At 55.1% G+C, this 20,754-nt stretch overlaps 4 protein-coding genes across 5 annotated transcripts; 2 read left to right on the top strand and 2 right to left on the bottom strand.

Moving 5' to 3' along the window:
• Positions 1-1,269: 1,269 nt before the first annotated feature.
• On the top strand, positions 1,270-6,151 carry LOC128278234 (multidrug resistance protein homolog 49). Of its 2 annotated transcripts, none has more exons than XM_053016914.1 (8): positions 1,270-1,424; positions 1,490-1,661; positions 1,739-2,398; positions 2,477-3,301; positions 3,367-4,079; positions 4,142-4,276; positions 4,326-4,566; positions 4,634-6,151. In XM_053016914.1, the coding sequence occupies exons 1-8, from the start codon at positions 1,372-1,374 to the stop codon at positions 5,183-5,185; spliced, it is 3,351 nt and encodes a 1,116-aa protein (XP_052872874.1). In that variant the 5' UTR covers positions 1,270-1,371; the 3' UTR covers positions 5,186-6,151. The 2 variants fall into 2 exon arrangements, with proteins under 2 accessions (XP_052872874.1, XP_052872873.1); XM_053016913.1 differs by having other exon boundaries at positions 4,142-4,304; positions 4,372-4,566.
• Positions 6,152-6,257: 106 nt separating this feature from the next.
• Positions 6,258-10,428, bottom strand: LOC128267992 (uncharacterized). Its single transcript, XM_053004975.1, has 6 exons — positions 10,389-10,428; positions 10,138-10,313; positions 9,217-10,084; positions 8,907-9,157; positions 6,397-8,839; positions 6,258-6,328 (listed from the first exon to the last, which is right to left on the bottom strand). Exons 1-6 carry the CDS (start codon positions 10,426-10,428, stop codon positions 6,258-6,260), a joined length of 3,849 nt encoding a protein of 1,282 aa, XP_052860935.1.
• Positions 10,429-10,887: 459 nt separating this feature from the next.
• LOC128268010 (xanthine dehydrogenase/oxidase-like) lies at positions 10,888-15,342 on the top strand. Its single transcript, XM_053004997.1, has 6 exons — positions 10,888-10,930; positions 11,334-11,506; positions 11,586-12,417; positions 12,485-14,550; positions 14,613-15,201; positions 15,272-15,342. Exons 1-6 carry the CDS (start codon positions 10,888-10,890, stop codon positions 15,340-15,342), a joined length of 3,774 nt encoding a protein of 1,257 aa, XP_052860957.1.
• A 139-nt stretch (positions 15,343-15,481) lies between these two features.
• Positions 15,482-18,142, bottom strand: LOC128267611 (pre-mRNA splicing regulator USH1G). The gene is made up of 7 exons (XM_053004491.1): positions 18,056-18,142; positions 17,363-17,506; positions 17,074-17,295; positions 16,675-17,009; positions 16,234-16,600; positions 15,928-16,158; positions 15,482-15,851 (listed from the first exon to the last, which is right to left on the bottom strand). The coding sequence occupies exons 1-7, from the start codon at positions 18,076-18,078 to the stop codon at positions 15,686-15,688; spliced, it is 1,488 nt and encodes a 495-aa protein (XP_052860451.1). The 5' UTR covers positions 18,079-18,142; the 3' UTR covers positions 15,482-15,685.
• Between the last annotated feature and the right edge of the window lie 2,612 nt (positions 18,143-20,754).

Here is a 20,754-nt window from a genome sequence, read left to right as displayed (position 1 = left end):
AGATGCAATTTTCAAGCACACAAAACCTTACACTGGTCGTTGAGCGTCTCTGGCGTCTAATGAAGGCAGCGTCGGAGATTGCGATCGGCGCGATCTTTCCCGCCGATTGAAGCTCGCCGCCCAATCGTGGCCGATCGTGTGCTTGCTTCCTCGCCGGTATCGACCTATTTATTGGGAGAGGGACGAGGTGTTTGCGTTCGCAACGCGCGAGAGGAAGCAAAAACCGCGCGAGATGTTGCGTGCGTTCGGAGGCACAGTTGGGACCGCTCATCGATGGCGCCCTTTTTGCGCGATCAACAGCAGCACAAACCGCGAAGTTCAAGTGCACTTGATACTTTAACCGTTTAACCGCCACAATTGGCGAGCAGTACAATAATTTGTAATTATTATTTAGCACCAACAGCGCGCACGCGCAACTCACGACCAGACACCAGACTTGACGATCGTGGTGGTGGCAACAACAGGCCCGAACAGATGTGTATCATAAATCCCTCCCAATTCTATGTCATTCGCAGAAGGGCCAGATCTGTGAACCTGTAGTTGAAGCTCTCTAGTAGCAGTACCGGACCAAAGCGCCACGATGACGATCAAAGAGTATCCTCAAGGGAATGGTTCGCTGCAGACGGTGAATCTCAAGAATGGTACCAGCACCGACACGATGGTCAGCCATAAAAGCACGAAGGATATTCTGGACGTGTAAGTTGCCATTGCCTGCTTTCCGGCAACTAGAATCGCGCATAATTGGGCCCTATCCTTACAGCAAATTTACCAAAGCACAAACCAAAGATCAAGCCTCGAAAGCTGTGTCCTACTTCAAGTTGGTGAGTAGCTTAGGAACCGCCTTCCGGTCCACCGTTTGCCGCAGCGCCGTGTCTAATGTGTCTCCGTTTACAGTTCCGCTTTGCCACGTGCGGTGAAATATGTGCCACGTTGCTGGGCATTCTACTGGCGTCGATGGCGTCTCTCGGCCTACCGTACGGTGTCATCCTGTACGGCGAGTTCACCACGCTCCTGGTCGATCGTACCATCGGCATCGGGAAGTCCACCGACACGGCCATCCTGTCGATCTTCGGTGGTGGCCGAGTGCTGTAAGTATCTCGCACAAACAAACAAATCAATAAGCGATCCTCTCCGTCCGCAATGACTGAGTGCATTCCATTTTCTTTTCCGCGCAAAAGGGTCAACGCGACCGAGGCAGAGAACAGTGCCGCCATCATGGAGGACGCCAAAGCTTTCGGGCTCGGTGTGGTGGCCGTTACGGTGCTACAGTTCATTTTTGCTACCCTTAGCGTCGATTGCATCAACCGGTCCGCCCAGCGACAGATCAGCCGCATTCGGCAGCTGTTCCTGAAGGCGGTCCTGCGCCAAGACATGACCTGGTACGATCTCAACAGCGACGACAGCTTTGCGGTGCGCATTACGGAGTAAGTATCAAGGAGTCGAACGGGGGGTCCATCCCATTCTAACGGCACTTTTGGCCCTCCGGCAGCGATCTGGACAAGCTGAAGGAAGGCATCGGCGAGAAGCTTTCGATCTTCACGTACCTGGTGATGTCGTTCGTTATTTCTGTGATATTTTCGTTCTTCTACGGCTGGAAGCTAACGCTCGTGATTCTCAGCTGCGCTCCAATCATCATCCTAGCGACGGCGTTCGTGGCCAAGGTCGGTATGGGGCGGGTAGCCAAGCCCCGCGAAGCTCAATACTTTAACGCCTTTCGTGCCACTTTTCCCCCGCACAGATGCAAAGCACCCTGACGGAGAAGGAACTGAAAGCGTACTCATCGGCCGGTGCCGTGGCCGAGGAAGTGTTGGGCAGCATCCGGACGGTGGTGGCGTTTGGGGGCGAGCGAAAGGAGCAGGACCGCTACCGGGAGCGGCTGGCCAGTGCCGAGCATAACGGGCGCCGGAAGGGCCTCTTTTCCGGCATCGGAGGGGGCATCATGTGGTTCATCATTTACTGCTGCTACGCGCTGGCCTTCTGGTACGGCATCAGTCTGATCCTGGACGATCGTGGCAAGGACATCAAGGATTACACACCGGCGGTCCTGATCATCGTGCTGTTTGGGGTGCTGGCCGGGGCGCAAAACTTGGGCCTATCGTCGCCACACTTGGAAGCGTTCTCGACGGCCAAGGGTTCGGCGGCTACGATATTTTCCGTGATCGATCGCATACCGGATATCGATGCGCTGGGGGATGCCGGGCTGCAACCGAGCACGGTGCACGGAAACATCAAGTTTACGAACGTATTCTTCCGCTATCCGGCCCGAAATGATGTGCAGGTGCTGCAAGGCCTAAATCTGGACATTCCCACGGGCCAAACTGTCGCACTCGTTGGACCATCCGGGTGCGGTAAATCAACGTGTCTTCAGTTGATCCAACGGCTGTACGATCCTTTGAGTGTGAGTAGAAGATCATCACCAGGGGCGTTTTATTTGGGGTTAGGTTTACTATAACGGCTGGTTGGTTCCTCCCCGCAGGGTTCAGTGACGATCGATGGTACGAGAGTGAGCGAACTAAACATTGGCTGGCTACGCTCGATGATCGGTGTGGTCGGTCAGGAACCGGTGCTGTTTGCGACGACCATTGCCGATAACATCCGGTACGGCAATCCGAGCGCCAGCCAAAGCGATATCGAGCGGGCGGCCAAGATAGCGAACTGTCACAGTTTCGTCATGAAACTGCCGAACGGATACGGTACGATGATCGGCGAACGGGGAGCACAGCTCTCCGGTGGCCAGAAGCAACGGATCGCCATTGCCCGGGCGTTGGTACGCAACCCGAAGATTCTGCTGCTCGACGAAGCGACCTCGGCCCTGGATCCCAACTCGGAACGCCGCGTCCAGGATGCGCTGGAGCGTGCAAGTAAGGGACGCACGACGCTCGTCGTTTCCCACCGACTGTCGACCATCACGAACGCGGACAAAATAGTGTACATCGACAAGGGCATCGTGATGGAGCAGGGAACACACGACACCCTGATGGCCTCCCGGGGTCTCTACTACGAGCTGGTCGTGGCGAGTGGTTCGCAGAAGGCGGCAGAAGATGAGGCCAGCGACGGGGTGCCCGTGAATGACGGTTCTCCTTCCGACTCGGTAGAAGACTCCTCCGACGACGAGTCGGACAGTGGCAAGTCGGAGGAGAAGGCCGAAGAAGAGCAGGAGGAGGTGTACCCGGTGTCGTTGATGCGACTACTGAAGCTAAACTCGCCGGAGTGGCCGTACATTCTGTTCGGGTGTGCCGCTGCCATCGTAGTCGGTGCTTCGTTCCCGGCCTTTGCGGTCCTCTTCGGTGAAATGTACGGTGTAAGTAGAGGGATCTGAGAGTAGAGAGAACCGTAGAGTAGAGAACTAACCGCGATCGCTTGCAGATCCTGTCCGTGGCCGATCCCGAGTACGTGAAGGAGGAGTCCAACTTTTACTCGCTGCTGTTTCTGATGCTGGGCCTCATCACCGGACTGGGCACCTTCTTCCAGACGTATCTGTTTAATATTGCAGGCGTGCGGCTAACGTCGCGGTTGCGACAGAAATCGTTCAAGGCCATCGTAAGCCAGGAGATGGCCTGGTTCGACGAGAGCCGCAACGCGGTCGGAGCACTGTGTGCCCGGCTTTCGGGAGACTGTGCCAGTATTCAGGGAGCCACCGGGACGCGGATCGGCTCGCTGCTTCAGGCCGCCTCGACCATCTGCATCGGCGTGGGCATCTCGTTCTTCTACTCCTGGAACCTTACGCTCGTCTCGATCGTTGCCATCCCGGTGACGCTGGCCTCGATCACGCTCGAGTCGCGCTACATGGAGTCGAGCGGGCTGAAGGAAAAGCAATCCACCGAGGGTGCAACGAAACTGGCGGTGGAGGCCATCTCCAACATTCGTACCGTGGCCAGCCTGGGACAGGAGAAGTACGTCCTCGAGCGGTACGCCCAAGAGACGGTTAAGATTGACCACGCGTGCCGTAAGAAGACACGACTGCGCGGGACCGTGTTTGCGCTCGGTCAGGTGATGCCCTTCGCTGGATACGGTTTGGCGCTGTTCTACGGTGGCAAGCTGGTCTCGGAGAAGGAACTCGAGTACAAGGATGTGATCAAGTAAGATCAAAGGGTCGAATGTGAGTTTGAGCGGTGTTTGTGACCTTTGTCTCCGTTCGCAGAGTCTCGGAAGCGCTCATCTTCGGTGCGTGGATGTTGGGACAAGCGTTGGCCTATGCGCCCAACGTCAACTCGGCCATTCTTTCCGCCGGCCGTCTGATGAAGCTACTGGACCGTACACCAAGAATGCACAATCCGTCCTCCACGTATCACTCGCTGACGCAGGTCAGTTTGTTGTCAGGTTAGCACCGGAACTCCTCATATGACCCACGGTTTTGCTTTCCCTTTGCAGCGTACCGAGGGTGAGATTAAGTTCACCGACGTAGAGTTCCGCTACCCGACGCGGCCCACCGTTCCGGTGCTGCAGGGATTGAATCTCAACATTGGCAAAGGGCAAACGGTGGCCTTGGTCGGCCCGTCCGGATGTGGCAAGTCGACCTGCATACAGATGCTGCTGCGCTACTACGACCCCGACAGTGGCAAAGTGGTAAGTTGTGGGGCTTGTGAGGTCTGTTTATACGAGAGGCCTAATCCTGGGCTCGCCTTTCTGTCAGGACATCGATGGTATCACGACGACGGAGTTTTCGCTCAACCGTATCCGCTCGCAGATGGGTCTGGTGTCCCAGGAGCCGGTCCTGTTCGATCGGACGATAGCGGAAAATATTGCGTACGGTGACAACTCGCGCGACATCCCGATGCCCGAGGTGATCGAAGCGGCCAAGATGGCCAACATTCACGAGTTCATCGTTAACCTACCGAAAGGCTACGACACTAGTCTCGGTACGAAGGGAGCGCAGCTGTCCGGCGGCCAGAAGCAGCGGATCGCCATCGCCCGGGCTTTGGTGCGCAATCCGCGAGTCCTGCTGCTGGACGAGGCCACGTCGGCGCTCGATAATCAGAGCGAAAAGATCGTCCAGAGTGCGCTGGATCATGCGAGGACGGGCCGGACGTGTGTGATCATCGCGCACCGGCTGACCACCATCCAGAATGCGGACCTGATCTGTGTCATCCAGAACGGCGTGGTGGTGGAGTCCGGCACGCACGACGATCTGATGGCGTTGAATCGGATCTACGCCAAACTGTACCAGATGCAGCAGGTGGCGTAGGCACACCGATTAGAGAGCCCACCCGTGCAACGTTCCTATCGAGTCTTTGTATCTTTGGACTAGCTTTGGATGTACAAAAAGGTCAGCCGCGAACTGGCATGTTTGATATTGTAATCGACGGGGCGGAAATCCTAGAAGCGGAATACCCAGGAACATCAAAGACTTACCAGACACACGCAAAGTGCCGTATTTAGGGAAGGGAAGTGCAGTTTTAGTGCAGCTTAGCTTAGCAAAGTCCTGTAGCAAATCTAGCGACCTAACGAATGATAGCTTCTTCAGCGCTCTGCCAACCCGCCAGTTGTAGGAGTTGTTGTACTTCGCTCAAGACGACGCCAGTCCAAGGGCGGCACACACGTGATAAATTAAGCGCCTCTCTAGGACGTAATTACTAGTGATAACGAGCCGGACGGACCGGAGCAACAATGGTCGTGCCTATTATCAGAGTGACAGCTTGCGCGAACCGGTATAGAGCGAGTTTGAATGAACGACTTGCGCACAGAGTGACCGATATTTCGCGATACGCTTCCGCAAGCAGGCTTCGCCCTAGATGGCCTTTTTTGAGTAGAGTAGCAATAGTAGATAAACCTAACTGGACTTAATGAATAATCTATTCGCACCTGGAATCAGAGATAACGAGCACCCACGTAGCCGGCAGATGGCAACAAGATGCTGTTTCCAGAGCACACAGAGCACAGCGAAACAGTATAGACAGTACAATCCGCGGCCGGCAATTTGGTGGTTTGGGGCGCGTGACCTCACGCGGCTGCTGGTCTATATCTCCTATGGACATCTTTGGGACTCGAGAGTTCGTTATTGTGTATTTTTTGTCCGATAAGAAAGATGTGATGATAAGCGAAATGATTGATCGAGCTCGAGTTCTCTCAAGAAACCTCCCTTTCCCTTCGTCGGTTTTATTTCCTGGACTGGAAAGCATGGTCGGTTTTTACTGTTTAACAATTCTTCTCACCACCTTTACTAGCGATACGAATAAATTATATCAAACTCTAAGCATTCGCCAACCGTTTAATTTATTGATCTTGCTAAACCACAATTTTACTTGATCGCCAGGGTGTCAATGGAGCACGAACTGATCGATCGTGTTTCCGGCGAGTGACAGTATCTTCTCCACCGTCAACGATGTTCCTGAAAGAGATCGAAAGTGTGAACGATTTGTGTCGATCAACGCTGGGTGCGGCCAAACATCTAAGTACCTAACTCGATCCATTCCCGCGGCAGGCCAGCATCTCGGCGGGCGGCACAGAGAGCGTACCGGAGGGCGAACGCCACGGTCACACCCAAATTGTACGCCGGTTCACCGGTCGCTTTCGAGCGTAACACTCCGGCTGGGTTGGAACTTTTCTGGAGCAAATGGACCCGCAAGTCGATCGGAATGTCCCGTGCGGTCGGTGGCTTATAGTTCCACGTTCGGTTGTTCACCAACGCACCGGTCTCCCGATCGTACCGCAGATCTTCCAGAAGGTGCAGTCCAAGGGACATCATGAACGCACCCTCGATCTGGCCAATGTCCAGCAGCGGGTTCATGCTCTCGCCCGTATCTTCCAGTATGTCGACCCGCGGGACCTGCACCTGGCCGGTGAGTAGATCCACTTCGACTTCCGCACAGCACAGCGCCCACACGGTGTACGGCTGGATATCGGCCCGGCGCAGTTTGTACGAAGCGGTCAGATCGATACCCCGCTGGTAGCAGGTCTGCACCGTCGCCTCCCAGGACGCGGTCCGATTATCGTCCCGCACGGGGCGTATCCGTTCCCGGAGCATCTCGCAGGTTCGCTTCACGCAGTACGTCACCATGTCGGTGCCGATGCTGCCACCCGTAAGAAAGGAATTCGGTGAGCTGAGCGATGAGTGCGGTTTTACCGAGATCTTCGCGAGTGGAATGCCAAGGATGTGTGCCGTAACCTGGGCCACCTTCGTGTTGACACCCTGGCCCATCTCGATGCAACCGTGCGTGACGGCCACGCTTCCATCGACATGGTAGATCGACACCCAGGCGTTCATGCCTCCGGGGTACGATAGTGGATGTCCGATCGGAACGATCGCGATACCTCGTTTCTTCCAGCGGTTCATCTCGTTGTGCCGCTCGACGGCGGCCTTGCGGGTGTTAAAGTCCACATCTCGGACAAAGTTTCGCAGAAGAGTTGGCATATTGCTAGCCGAATCCATGTTTGCCAGCCGCACCGCGAGCGGATCCAGCCCACCGGCGAACGCAATGTGCTCCATGACCGTTTCGATCAGGGCAATCGCTTCGGCCGTTCCCGGAGATCGCAACCAGGTCGTGCTGGGTGAGTCGGTAAGCGCACCGCGCATCTGCAACCGCCAGGTGCCGTTTTGGTAGCAACTCTTGAACGATTCCCGGAACGGCGTTGCCACCGACTCGTAGTTCGACGACCCAAAGTCCTGGATGTAAACGGCCGACAGCTTCAGGATCTTGCCGGTGTTCGAATCGAAGTACACATCGTACGGGCAGTGCGCTCCAATGCGCTTTCCAATCGCGCTGGTGGCGGTTTCGAATGGAACGATCATCCGAACCGGGCGTTTCGTGTGATGTACGGCCAACGCCGCACAACAGGCAATCCAAGCCGATCGGGTGAACTTGCCTCCGTACGATCCCCCGACTGGACGGATAATTACGTTGATTCTGCTCTGCGCCAGTCCCACCACCTTCGAGACGGCCAACTGCACCAGATGGCTAGCCTGTGACGCACTATACACGTCCATCCCTCCATCGTCGGTCGGAACGCACAGGCAGCTCTGTGGTTCGAGCGTAAAGTGAACCTGACTTCCAAACACCGATGTCCCGGTCAGGTGGCTTGCCCCTCCAACCGATGCCCGGTGGTACGCCCGACCCACCATGTCTTCCTGCAGCGTTGCGATCCGTTCCATGGCACCGGCCTCTAGGACATCGGCGAGCGTAGGAAAAATAGGCCCGGGATCGGGAGGCCCATAGCTAATCGCCACCAACGAGGCTGCCTCATTGGCCAGCGCTTGCGTCGTGGCCACTACGATCCCCACCGGTTGGCCGTGGTACAGGGCACGACCGGCGCAGAATATCTGCTCCACCACCGGGTTGAGGAAGAACGTCGTGTTGACATTCTGCTTGAGGGCCCCAAAGTCGTTCACGCCCTGCGGAAGATCTTGGGCGGAATAGAACGCCACCACGCCCGGCAGGGCTAGGGCCCGTGCCGGGTCGATGCTCAGGATCACGCAGCGAGCGGATGTCGCCAGCACGAAAGCAGCCTGTAGCTCATCCGGCCGGGCGGGAAGATCGTTTACGTACACCGTTTCCCCGGCCGTTTGGTTGAAAGCTTCCAGTTTTGGCAGTGCCTGCGTCAGTGGCCAGTTCGTGGGGTACGTATCGAACGATTGGCTACCACTCGAAAGGGACCTCACGAGCGGTGTACCGCCGGTGCGGACGAGTGGGTTGGCCACGCGACGATCACGTGGTGAAATCTGCAGGACAAAACGGTACAACAGTCCAACGGCCACCTGTCGGCGGTAGGCGGAACTAGGCAGAACAGCCTGCTCGTCATGCGGTAGCTCCCCGTTCAATGTGGCAAGCGCTCCCTGAAGTGCGATGTTGTTGAACAAGTTCTTCCCCTTCACGAACTGCTCGGTGGCGGCGGCCCTGGAAAACTACAAAAAACCGAATGAAGGTCTTGAGCAATCGATCGAAACCCGGCCGAGGGGGAAGTACACTTACGCTCGGTGCGATGCCACCGAAGCAGAGCCGCGCGTGTTCCACGTCGATTTTGCGTGCACAGAGACGCACCAGAAACGCGGCATTAACGTACGCTTTCGCGTTCTGCGCCCTCGGCGCCACTTTGTACGATCGAAACACGAACTGGTCCGGGTCAAGCGAGGGCAGCGTTATATTGAGCATTATGCGCTTGCGCATTTCGAAGCCGAGGAACTGACTCGGTAGTAGCTTGTAGATCGAACCATTCGCATCGACTGTGGACAGGAAGGCAGAATGTTAGCAGATTATCCCAGAAGGTGCTGCCCCCACTTACCGATGGTCATCTCTGCACCGAGGGCTTCGAACAGCACGAACAAATCGGACGGGAACTCGGGGTGCTGATGCTTGAGGGACAGATTGCCGGCTATGGTTCCGACATTGCGCACCGCCGGATGGGCCACCTCCTGGACGTGCCGGGCCACTTCCGTGCAGTACGAAAACCGGCGATCCTTCTTCGCGGCCTCTCGCAGTATCTCGATAAACTCCGCCAACGGGACGTTAGCCCCGACGATGACCGTACTGCCGATCCAGTAATTGTGTAGTTCCTCCACCATTCGCACATCGATAAAGGCGCGTAGCTGCGGGCTCCTTCGGTACACTCCGTGGCCCGTGTTGCCGGCTACCAGAATATACGCCCCGTCGTCGATCGGGGCGATGATTTCGAAGATTTCATCCACCGTCCGGACACGGTACCAGCGGCGGTTGTTGTCGCACCGCAAGTCGACCCTTTCGTCCGCAGATTCCCGCGCCGAACAGGGCTTCGGACACTGATCCGCGTCGCTACAGCTCCGCGGAAGGTCTTCGATGTCGGTGGAACAGTGCGACGACCCGGGAATCGATGACTCCCGAGGCGGTCCATCAACGGCGAACGATTTGAACGCATCCAGAATCGGTCGATAACCGGTGCAGCGACAAATGTTCCCCGCCAGGGCACCTTCCACGTCGGCCATCGTGACCGTGCCGCCCTTTGATTCGAGCAACCCGTACATACTCATCACCATGCCGGGTGAACAGAATCCACACTGGGTGCCGTTCATCTGCGCGAGGCGTTCCTGTACCGGATGGTAGCCGGAAGCCTTCGAGCCGATCCCTTCGACCGTGCGCACGTCCATGCCGTGGCAGGATAGCACCGAAAACAGACACTTTAACAGGAAGTCAAAACTTTTGTACTTTGGAGAAATCGGGCGCCACTAACCGAATTGACGGAGAAAGCCGTACGTTGCCGTGTCACTGGATGCGTCCCTTCTACGTGCACAATGCAGACACCGCAACCCCCTTCCAGACACATCCACTTGGTCCCGGTGAGATGTGGCGCCTCGGTGCGGATGAAGGTGTTCAGCGACATATTTACCGGGAGCTGATCCGGAGAAACTGTGGAAACGAAGGTGGAACGGTGGAGAACTAAGAAGAGCCCAAAAGTACCCCACACTGCTGCTGCACTACTACCCCGGTATGGCTTTCCGTTGATGGTAAACTTGGCGAACATCGTGGCGAACCGACGGCGGCCGATTGATGACTGAAAGGGTTGGTTGGACCTAACGCCCCACCGGCGCGCGGTGGAACATGGCGTGATCTGGTTAGATTCGGCCGTGGGGGGCGTTTGATTCATTGAAGCGGTAAAGTACACACATCTACCTCACGCAGCCGTATCGTGTCGTACGCCTGAGTGCGCCGCCGGACCGCGTACCGTCCTTTCTCGTTTTCGGTCTGTGCCAGTGCGAAGATGAGGAGATCTCACGAGGCCGCGCGTTGCTCGGTGTTACCTTTCTTCACCTTTATCGGCGCCAATCGGCCACTTCGGCCGTGGCCATGGAGCCACCGGGCGTGTGGCTTCGATCGGATCCGAACAGTCCGCCACAGTTCTTCGGTTGCAACGAACCAGTGCGCATGCCTACTTGGATCGCCGCCTGCGCTGCCTACGTCATCGCTCTCTTCGTTCCGGACCATGGACGACGTACGGTTTACGATCAATGGACAACTTTACACGGGTAGGTGCGCGCCGACCATAACGGCGCCCCGGGACGGGAACGTGTCGTGGAATGTGGAGTCTGGAAAAAGGCGTTGATTTAAAGTGCCGTCAAAAGTGCCGCTATCCGCGTTATAGGTTTTGTGCGAGTTTTGAAGAAAAATGTTGAGGACAGTGAGCAGTGAGTTTGAATGTGAATAACCGATCTATTCGGACGTTAACGCAAACACCATACGCACTTTCCATCAGCATAAAGCTAAAAGTTTAGTGTCGAACTAAATATCGGATGATAAAGTATCCATAAATTGGGCTACTGGTTGATGAATAATACATGTCGGATACACGTGCGACACAGCATTCCTCACTAGCGAATTCGGTTAACAATCAACTCAACCATTTAATCCGTTCCGTTTTGTCCATTTTAGTAAACGGCACCACCGTACCGGTGGACACCTCGTTGAATACGTTCATTCGCGATCGAGCCCATTTGAAGGGCACGAAATTTATGTGCCGCGAGGGTGGCTGCGGTGCTTGCGTCGTCACCATAAGTGGCCATCACCCCATCTCAAAGGAGCGTCACTCGTGGGCTGCCAATTCGGTGAGTACACCCCGCCCAGATAGCCAGAACATCCTATCCCAACTTTGAAGACTGTGATGTCCACCCCCCGTAAAATTAGTGCCTCTTGCCGGTGTTGTCCTGCCACGGACATGACATCCTAACGGTGGAAGGGATCGGTGGACGACGGCGTGGCTCCTATCATCCGGTGCAGCAACGGTTGGCCGAGTACGGCGGTTCCCAGTGCGGTTACTGTTCGCCCGGGATGGTGATGAGTATGTACGGGTTACTGGCCTCGCAACGGAACAAACCGGATGCGGTTCCACTGACCGCGGCTCAGATTGAGGCAGCCTTCGATGGGAATGTGTGCCGATGCACCGGCTATCGACCGATCCTGGAGGCGTTCCGAACGTTTGCCAGCGGTCCCGAACCCGAGCTGACGGATATCGAAGAGCTGACGCTCTGTCCCCGAACTCAGAAAGCTACCGAGGGCACGCTGACACGGCGGCTTGAGTTTCGCGATGGTCGAAAGTGGTTCCGAGTGGTCACGCTAGAGGGCGCGTTCGACGTTCTTGACTCCATCGAAGGCCAGCCCTATACGCTGGTGGGGGGCAACACCGCCCACGGTGTGTATCGCCGTCCGGACGACTTGCAGGTCTTCATTGACGTCAGCTCGATCGAGGAGCTCCGGGGACACAAGGTGGAAACATCGCTCACGGTCGGAGCTGGCACTACACTGACGGAGCTGATCGCCATCCTTGAGGACGTAGCCGAAGAGAATCGAAACTTCCTGTACTGCACGTATTTGGCGGATCACATCCGGCAGGTGGCCAACCTGCCGATTCGGAACGTCGGAACAATCGCTGGCAATCTGATGATCAAACATCAGCACCCGGAGTTCCCGTCGGATGTGTTTCTCCTACTGGAGGCCGCCGAAGCAACGCTGTCGATAAGTAAGCTTAGTGACCGTTTTCCGTTACCGCCTTATGCCTTACCTGCGTTTTTGTGTGCGCATTGCAGTGATCAACAAGCAGAGCACCATCCACGTGTCACCGTTGGACTTCCTGAAGCTCAACATGGGCCGGAAGATCATTCGGGCGATCGAGTTGCCACCGCACGATCCCACCAACACCGCCTTCCGGTCGTACAAAATTATGCCCGTAGCCCAAAACTCCCGGGCCACCGTGAACGCGGCGTTCCTGTTCCGTGTCTGCCCGGACGAGAAGCAGTGCATCTCGAGCACCATCTGTTACGGTGGCATCAACCCGATGTTTGTTCATGCCCGCAAAACGGAAGCACTGCTGGTGGGGAAACCACTGGCCACTAATGAAACCCTTGCCCAGGCACTGACGCTCCTGGCGAGCGAACTGAAACCCGACGCCGTGCTGCCGGATGCATCGCCCGATTACCGGAAGCAGCTGGCTCTGTCGCTGCTGTACCGTTTCGCGCTTAGCATCCACCCGGAGGTGAGGGGCCGGCTGATGGGCAGTGGAGCGTTCGCCGTAGAGCGACCGGCCGTTTCGTCCGGTCAGCAAACGTACGACACCTACCGGAAGCGGTGGCCCCTGACGAAGAATGTGCCGAAGCTGGAAGCGTTGGCCCAGTGTGCCGGAGAAGCGGAGTTCATCAACGACATGCCGCGGCTGCCGAACGAGTTACACGGTGCCCTGGTGTTGGCCACCGAACAACAGTGTCGGATCGTCCAGATCGATGCTTCCGACGCGTTGGAACTGCCCGGGGTGGTGGCGTTCCTGTGCGCGAAGGATGTACCGGGCTTCAACAACTACATGCCGCTGGAGATGGGTGCCCGGGAGGTGGACGAAATATTCTGCAGCGGTCAGGTACAGTTCGTGGGCCAGGTGGTGGGGATCGTGTGTGCGGAGAGCTTCGAGCTGGCCAACCGAGCGGCTCAGTGTGTGCGGGTCGAGTACCGGAAGACAAGCAACCGCCCGGTCATGCCGACGGTGCAGGATGTTTACGATGCGCTCGAGTTCAGTCGCGTGACCGATCAGCCGTATGATCGCCGTGGAGCTAAGCACCGCCAGGCACGGGACGGGCCGATTACCGTGGCGGGAAGGTTCGATCTTCGCGGCCAATACCACTACCCGATGGAAACGCAGGCGTGCTTCTGCGTACCGCAAGCCGATTCGATGGATGTGTTCTGTGCCACTCAGTGGCTCGATCATGTGCAGATCGCCATCTCGCAGGCTCTCGGTACCACGGAGAGCTTCCTGAACGTCGTCGTAAAGCGGCTTGGCGGTTCGTACGGTTTGAAGCTGACGTACGCGAGTCAAATGGCTTGCGCTTGTGCCGTGGCCGCACACCGCACCGGGCGCCCGGTGCGCATGATCCTGCCACTCGAGACGACCATGTCAGCGACCGGAAAGCGGGCGGGTAGTGTGAGCGAGTACGAAGTATCGGTCGATCGGAGCGGTCGTATCGGCAAGCTTAGCCATACGTACATCCACGACGACGGTGCCACCGTCAACCTGATGCTCGGCGGTCAAACGAGCGATATGTTCAAAAACTGTTACCGCACCGACAGCTGGAAGCTACGGGGAAAGGTCGCCCGGACGGATGTGCCGCCGAATACGTGGGCCCGGTCTCCGGGCACCTCCGAGGGTATTGCTATGATCGAGAACATCATGGAGCACATCGCGCACCGGACCGGACTCGATCCGATCGACGTGCGGATGGTGAACATTGCGCGGGAGAACAAAATGCACCAGCTGCTACCCCGCTTCCGAAGGCAGGTGGCGTACGATGAGCGGCGTGTGGCGATCGAAAGCTTCAACCGGGACAACCGGTGGCACAAGCGGGGCATTGCCGTGATGCCAATGCAGTATCCGCTCGAGATCCACTCGATGAAGAATGCGGTCGTGTCGATCCACAACGATGATGGTTCGGTTTCGATCGTGCACGGCGGCATCGAGATGGGCCAGGGCATCAACACCAAGGTCGCCCAGGTTGCGGCCCACCTGCTCGGGCTGCCGCTGGAGAAGATCACCGTGAAGCCGACGAACAGTTTGCTGAACGCAAACTCAGATGGCTCACAGCACAGCCAGGCCACTGACGGAGCAACTGCGGTAAACGACCTGTTCCGCCATTCTGCTGGGTATGTTACATGCTTTTCTATGTCTACTTTTAGGCCGTTAAGAAGTGTTGCGAAATTCTGCTGGAGCGTCTCAAACCATACCGATCGATGCTGAGGTCCAAAAGCTGGCTGGAGGTGGTCCGTAGTGCCTCGTTTGACGAGGTTGATCTGCAGGCCGCATACTTCGCTACACCGAGCGACATCCGGCCGTACACGGTTTGGGGCGTTGCATGCGGAGAGGTTGAGGTGGACATTCTCACCGGTCAGGTTGTGGTACGGCGCGTCGATATACTGGAGGATGTCGGTGAAAGCATGAACCCCGGAATCGATGTCGGCCAGATCGAAGGGGCGTTCGTGATGGGCCTGGGGTACTATCTGACTGAGGCACTCGTGTACGATCCGAAGGATGGTGCTCTGGTCAACAATCGCTCCTGGAACTATAAGGTGCCCGGCTGTCGTGACATTCCGGTTGACTTTCGAGTTTCGTTTCTGACCAAAAGCGTCAGCGAGGGTGGTGTGCTGCGCGCCAAAACCACCGGTGAGCCGGCTCTGTCGCTTAGTCCTGTCGTCACGTACGCAATTCGAAATGCGCTGCGAGCAGCACGGCGCGATGCCGAACTGCCGGATGTTTGGTTAAGCATGGGTGCGATCCTGGAACTCAGCACTTCGATGACGATCGCTTTAATTTCCCCCTTTTCATTTTTTGCCCACAGGCAGTGGAATGACACCGGAGAAAATATTTCTTCTGCTAGAAAACTCCATTGAGCAGTACAAGTACGACTGAAGCTTGGCAAGTTGCTGCCTCGAGTATGGCGGAGTATGGCAACATTTCAGCGCAAGTGTGCCGTTGTTTGTAATTTTGTTGACAATAATAAACGACAGTTTTCTTCGTGTGATTTCGGGCTTTTCATTCAGTTCAGGTGTAGCAAGTAGTTCGATAAAATTCGTAATAATTTACTTCAGCACAGCACGCGTGCTGAACAGTACGCGAATAAAAGAAGCGTAACTAACTAGAGAAACCTAACGCACTAGGCACACTGTACAGGCAAATTAAATGCGAATCCCCAGAGGACCCCCCTTCACGCCACAGGCGCTATGTTACAGAACGTTACTCGGGCCGCGTAGACTTAAAGCCGACTGTCGGTAATGGTGCCGGGCTGCGCGAGGGCCTCCTTTCGTTCCTGTATTGCGTTGCACAGCCGCCGGTATGGACCAAGGGGAAGGCCCAACGATTTGATGTCATTTTCGGTGAGCATCATGAGGGTTTCCATGTCGATTTCGTTTTTCTGGAACCTGCAAAGGGGAGCAAATGGGACGATGCGATTGATATATTTGCAGGTCTCCGTCGGGCATTCATCCGGTGCCTTACACTGGATAATAGTCTTCCAGCTTAAAAGCCGCCAGGAATCGTAGTATCGCGAGCGAATCGGACTCCTCGTTGTCCGAGCTTTCCACGTCCGACTCTGAGTCGGAGATCACAAGCTGCGAGCGGGGCTTGATCGCGCCCTTCGTCGTTGGCTTAGCCTTTAGCGAACCGTCCGACGAGGCACTGGATGAATTTTCGTTACCCAGCTGGGCCAAAACGTTCGATACCGAGCGTCTGAAAAAAATGGGAACAATAATAGTTTGGAAAACGGGTAACGGGTAGTCCCGGCGAAAGTCGAACGATACCCACGGAAAGGCCAGATTGCCAAACGAAGGACGGCTAAACAATCCCGAGGGGCGCTGCAGTAGCACATCCTCCGTCACCTCGTCGGTAACGTTGGCCAGAAAGTCGGGCTGACTGAGAGACCGGGAGATGGTACCGTACTTTCCGCTCGTCCCACTGCCACTGTCCTCATCCGCGTCGTCATCTTCACCACCGCCACCGTTAGAGTCCGAAACGTCGAACACGTCCTTCAGTTTTCCGCGCCGCTCGGAAGCGTTCGAATCGTCATTGGAGCTGTACGTTCCGACGTACAGCACTTCCGAGTCCCGCCGCAGGCCCTGTATCGAACGAACGCTCCGTTTGCCGTTCGCTTCCATTTCACCAATTTTGAAATCTATTCACGGTAGAAAGATAAGCGTTACTTCGAGCGATTTTCTTCCGCCTTTTTCGAGAGCCCCCCCTAGCTACCTCCGTTTTCCATCTGCTGGCGCACTTTCAGGGCATCGGTTCGCTTCTTCACAGCTCCACCGCCACCGCGCGTGACGGTACCTCCGACGAGGGCACTGAATTTGGTAGAAGCCGGTGGGACCGGGTCCGTTAACCGTTGGCTCTGCAGCAGGTTGCCCTGACTTCCGGCCCACAACTTGTGTTTGAGGGCTTGCAGCATGTTCGAGGGCCGATGCGGCCGCACACGGACACCTGCGTCATGCTCCCGGTCGTGCTTCTGCTGGCGGCTCGCGAACTCGCGGGCCCGTTTTTCCGACTTCTTTTTGGCTTGCTCTTTGAACTCGTGAGCCTTTTTCCTGCGATGGAGAGATCGGTAGTTGAAGTAGCATAATTCTCTACTCGTTTGTGGTGTGAGCTTACCTGTCGGTAGCTTCTAGTGTGGCCGCGGCACCGTCCAGATAGCGTAAAATGTTGTCCCGGTTGTTGATGGCCGCCAGATCCTGCGCACTGTGATGGTCAATGTCGAGTGCGTAGATGTTTACGCCAAACTGCACCAGAAAGTCGACGCACTGCAGGTGACCCTTTGCAGCCGCTAGGTGTAGCGCCGTATTGCCAAACTGGTCCGCCTTGTCCGGATCACCACTGTTGTTGGGGAAATAATGGTTATTAGAAACTAACTGTTAGCAGTAGCCCGTTTGGCCTCACTCACCCGCGCGCGACTAGGAGTTTTAAAGCATCGAAATGGCCCTCGAAAGCGGCCCACAGCACCGGTGTCATACCGTCCACATCTTTGGCGTTGGCCTCCGAACGGGTCGCTTCCCGCAACACGTCCAGCAGTCCATCTTTGGCGGCTCTAAAAAGAAAACAAGAAAATATATTAACATAATCACCAACTTGTGTGTAACTAAAACTACCAAAAATAACTTTGTGGCACAACTAAAATTGATTGTTTTCATTTAAAACCTTTCCATTTAGTCGATCAACGTCTTATAGGACAGTTTTAAGCAAACACAATGTGAATCGTGGGTCGCAACAATCAAAATAAGGCATAACCACTTAGACGTGGCCCTTCCGTTGTCGGATTAATGCTAGCTCGCAATCGTTGAAAGCAACACTACTTCCAGCGATAGGCATCACTATCAAAGACCCACTCGAGAGCCACACCGATTCATCACAAACCCCTGCTACAGGGTAACCGGGAACCGAGGGCTTATTGGAAGCCATTATTTTACGCAAAATAAGGAAACACACCAAATGATAGCATAATCACCGGGGTCTTGTGCGCGGTGCGTGAGAAAGTCCCACCGACTTTCCTTCATTAGCATCAACGAACAGCCAGCCAGCAACACCGCCGTGCCGAATTGTGCACCGGGGCTTATCACAACCCACCACCACTACTTACCGGTGTATCCTATCCGACGACATCGCTTCCGCTTATTCTACCGATAGGCATTTAGTTCCGCTCTCATTGAACCGTCGTCGTAGTCCCGTCCCGGGTGGGAAGGTGATGAGGAGGGATTAAGGTTCGAGCTAGGCAAACCCGCCCGGGAGTTTCACCAGCAGGTGCACTGTTCGATGCAAATGTAAACACTCGTTGCTCGGTGTACCGTTTCTTCTTACTTTCCTGTGAAATGCTGTACAAGAGACGGTCTCGTGAGGTTCACTGGCACTCCTAAATACATGATATGTTAACCGTAACGGGTTTATAGTGGCGCGCACTTTCGTTTCACTTTGCCACGTGCTAGCGCGGATGGAACTGATCTGGCGCGGATGATGCGATCTTTCGTAATGTTTTCACGCATTTGACTGCTCTCAAGACGAAACTAAAAATTTACATGCACTCTGAACACCATCACTGTGGGCCTTTTTAGAATCGCTTCAAGGATTTTAAGACCACTAGAGTGAAGCTTTCGAAACTCAACCCACAACTGAAAGGGTCTGCAAACCTTATTTCAAACATGGCCATATCGGCGCAAGCCCCCGAGGTGTTCAATGGTCGTTCAGATTAATGCTTCACAACTTTATGCTAATGGACGATGCCCGAGACACTGCGGACTCGGGGGGTGAACGTTTCGCTTTCTTTCACAATTTAGGCTAACGCGCGAGTCACCCGGTCGCGGGATCGATTCATTTCGCCAGGAAACGATCTTATTAGCGGCAAGCGGTGCGTAAAGCGGGCCCCTGAGCTCCGGTAAAAATTTTACTTTCAAATCCGAAGCCAAATACTCTGCCGGCGGTGGCGCAATTGAATAATTGCTTGTGGCGCAACCAAGGCACCTTTGTGAATGCGGATTGTGATTTTTTTAGCACACATTTTTTTAAGCAACATTGACTTTATTGCAAAAAAATTCCTCTAAAAATACCGATCTAAAACTGAAAGAAAAACCTCAACAACAAACCACTTGGGAAACGATTAACACAAAAACCAACCATTCCGGCTTGTCACGTGTCACTGGCGCTCACTTCGAACTCATGCAAATGTTACCACGTGTCTGCCATTAAAACCGTAAAAAATACGTATCTTAAGCACCTTTTTAAAACCATTACGTCGATGAAACCGCGCACCGCAGAAATTAGTTCACCGATTTTCTGGCGCTCCCCAACAGCATCCGGATCGCGGCGGGACGATGTTAGATTGGAAAAGTGAAACTTCTCCGCTTGAAGGTAACTATAGAGGCCCCCCACATTTGGAGGCCCCCCACAATGTGAGAGAGATTGATCGACACAGTACATGAGCGCAGCTGCATTAACCGCACAACATCATTAGGAAAACGTGTAACAACATATCTGGCGAATGGGTTGCGTGGTTTAAGCGCTTTGCTTAATGCAACTTTTTAACAGCTCTTGCCGCGGCTCCGATCAGGTCGGATTCGATACGATAAGCTGCTGTTCACTCGCGCCCAACTTGCTTATAAAAGCCGGTACTCGAAGGAGCTACACCAGATGATAACAACACGTCCCTGTGCCACTCGCCTTTGTGGGACACTTCCTGCATCGCATTGGACCCGCAACGCAACTCCGTACCGCAAAGCGTGGCCACCGAAGGCCACCACGCTCCAAATTTAATGTATGCTAATTTCAGCCGTGCTCTCAAAAGCTTCGTCATCCGGTTTGCCAGCACCACAAAAACAACTGCCCACAAAACAGCCACCGAAAAGGGGGTTTTCCGAGGTGCGCGAGGGGACGACAGTGAATTGGTTAATTTTTGTTAACCTCCGGCCCCCATTTTGCCCTCCGGAGCACGCCGGGTTTGGGTTCGCATCGATTCGAGAGCATTGGTAAACCAACCACCAACGGTTGGCCTTCCAATTCCTGCGGCATGGTTTGAATCGGCGCACCAAACAAAAAGTGCCGTAAAGTGCGGACAATAAACAAAAAATTCTGCCAGCCTTGAGCTAATCGTCTCGGCCTCCGGAGAACCGGTGCTGCTGCTGCCGCGGCGCGATTATGCGCCGCGCTTGCAACAAAAGCACCGAAATGAACCGTTTGGAACCAGCCGCGCCAATGGATGGCTTTTTTCAGATTTTTTTTAATGGCTTTAGGGTTTTTTGCTGAGCGGTGCGTAGTGCAATAGGTGAGAAAAGCAATTTTCCAGCAATTTTTCATCGTTTTAAAGACGTTGCCTCTTCGAGATCGAGGGCCCATCGTTATTGGCGAAGAAAATGGATGCAGTACGACGATGGAAGGGACGATTGTTTAAATAGATACGATTCAAAACATCGTTGTGAAATGATTTAATGCGCAAGCCATTTTGGAACCCTCTCATTGAAACCAAACAGGCCGTTGAGTGTCCCGAGAGCATGTTATTTGAAGGAAAAAAATGGGCTCCCAACACATGTTGCCTGCCACAGCTGGACACGGACAACGGCGACGGTGGTACATAATTTTCTAACATCAATTTCCTCTCAATGCTCGCTTGTCACGATATGATTGATTAGAATCTGCACCACCAGCCAAAGGGGTTGGCACACACATGACAGGCCCCTGTCAGCAAACACGACCCCACAGAGGTGTTCACCGAAGGCGTTACACTGAGAGGGACGATAATTGAGACATGAAAACATGGTAGCATCATGCTGCCCGAGGGCGGATCAAATGGTG

Source organism: Anopheles cruzii, chromosome 2 (genome assembly GCF_943734635.1).
Source record: "Anopheles cruzii chromosome 2, idAnoCruzAS_RS32_06, whole genome shotgun sequence".
Lineage (NCBI taxonomy): Eukaryota > Metazoa > Arthropoda > Insecta > Diptera > Culicidae > Anopheles > Anopheles cruzii.
Note: the sequence above shows the minus strand (reverse complement) of the source record. Positions and strands in the feature narration are given on the sequence as shown.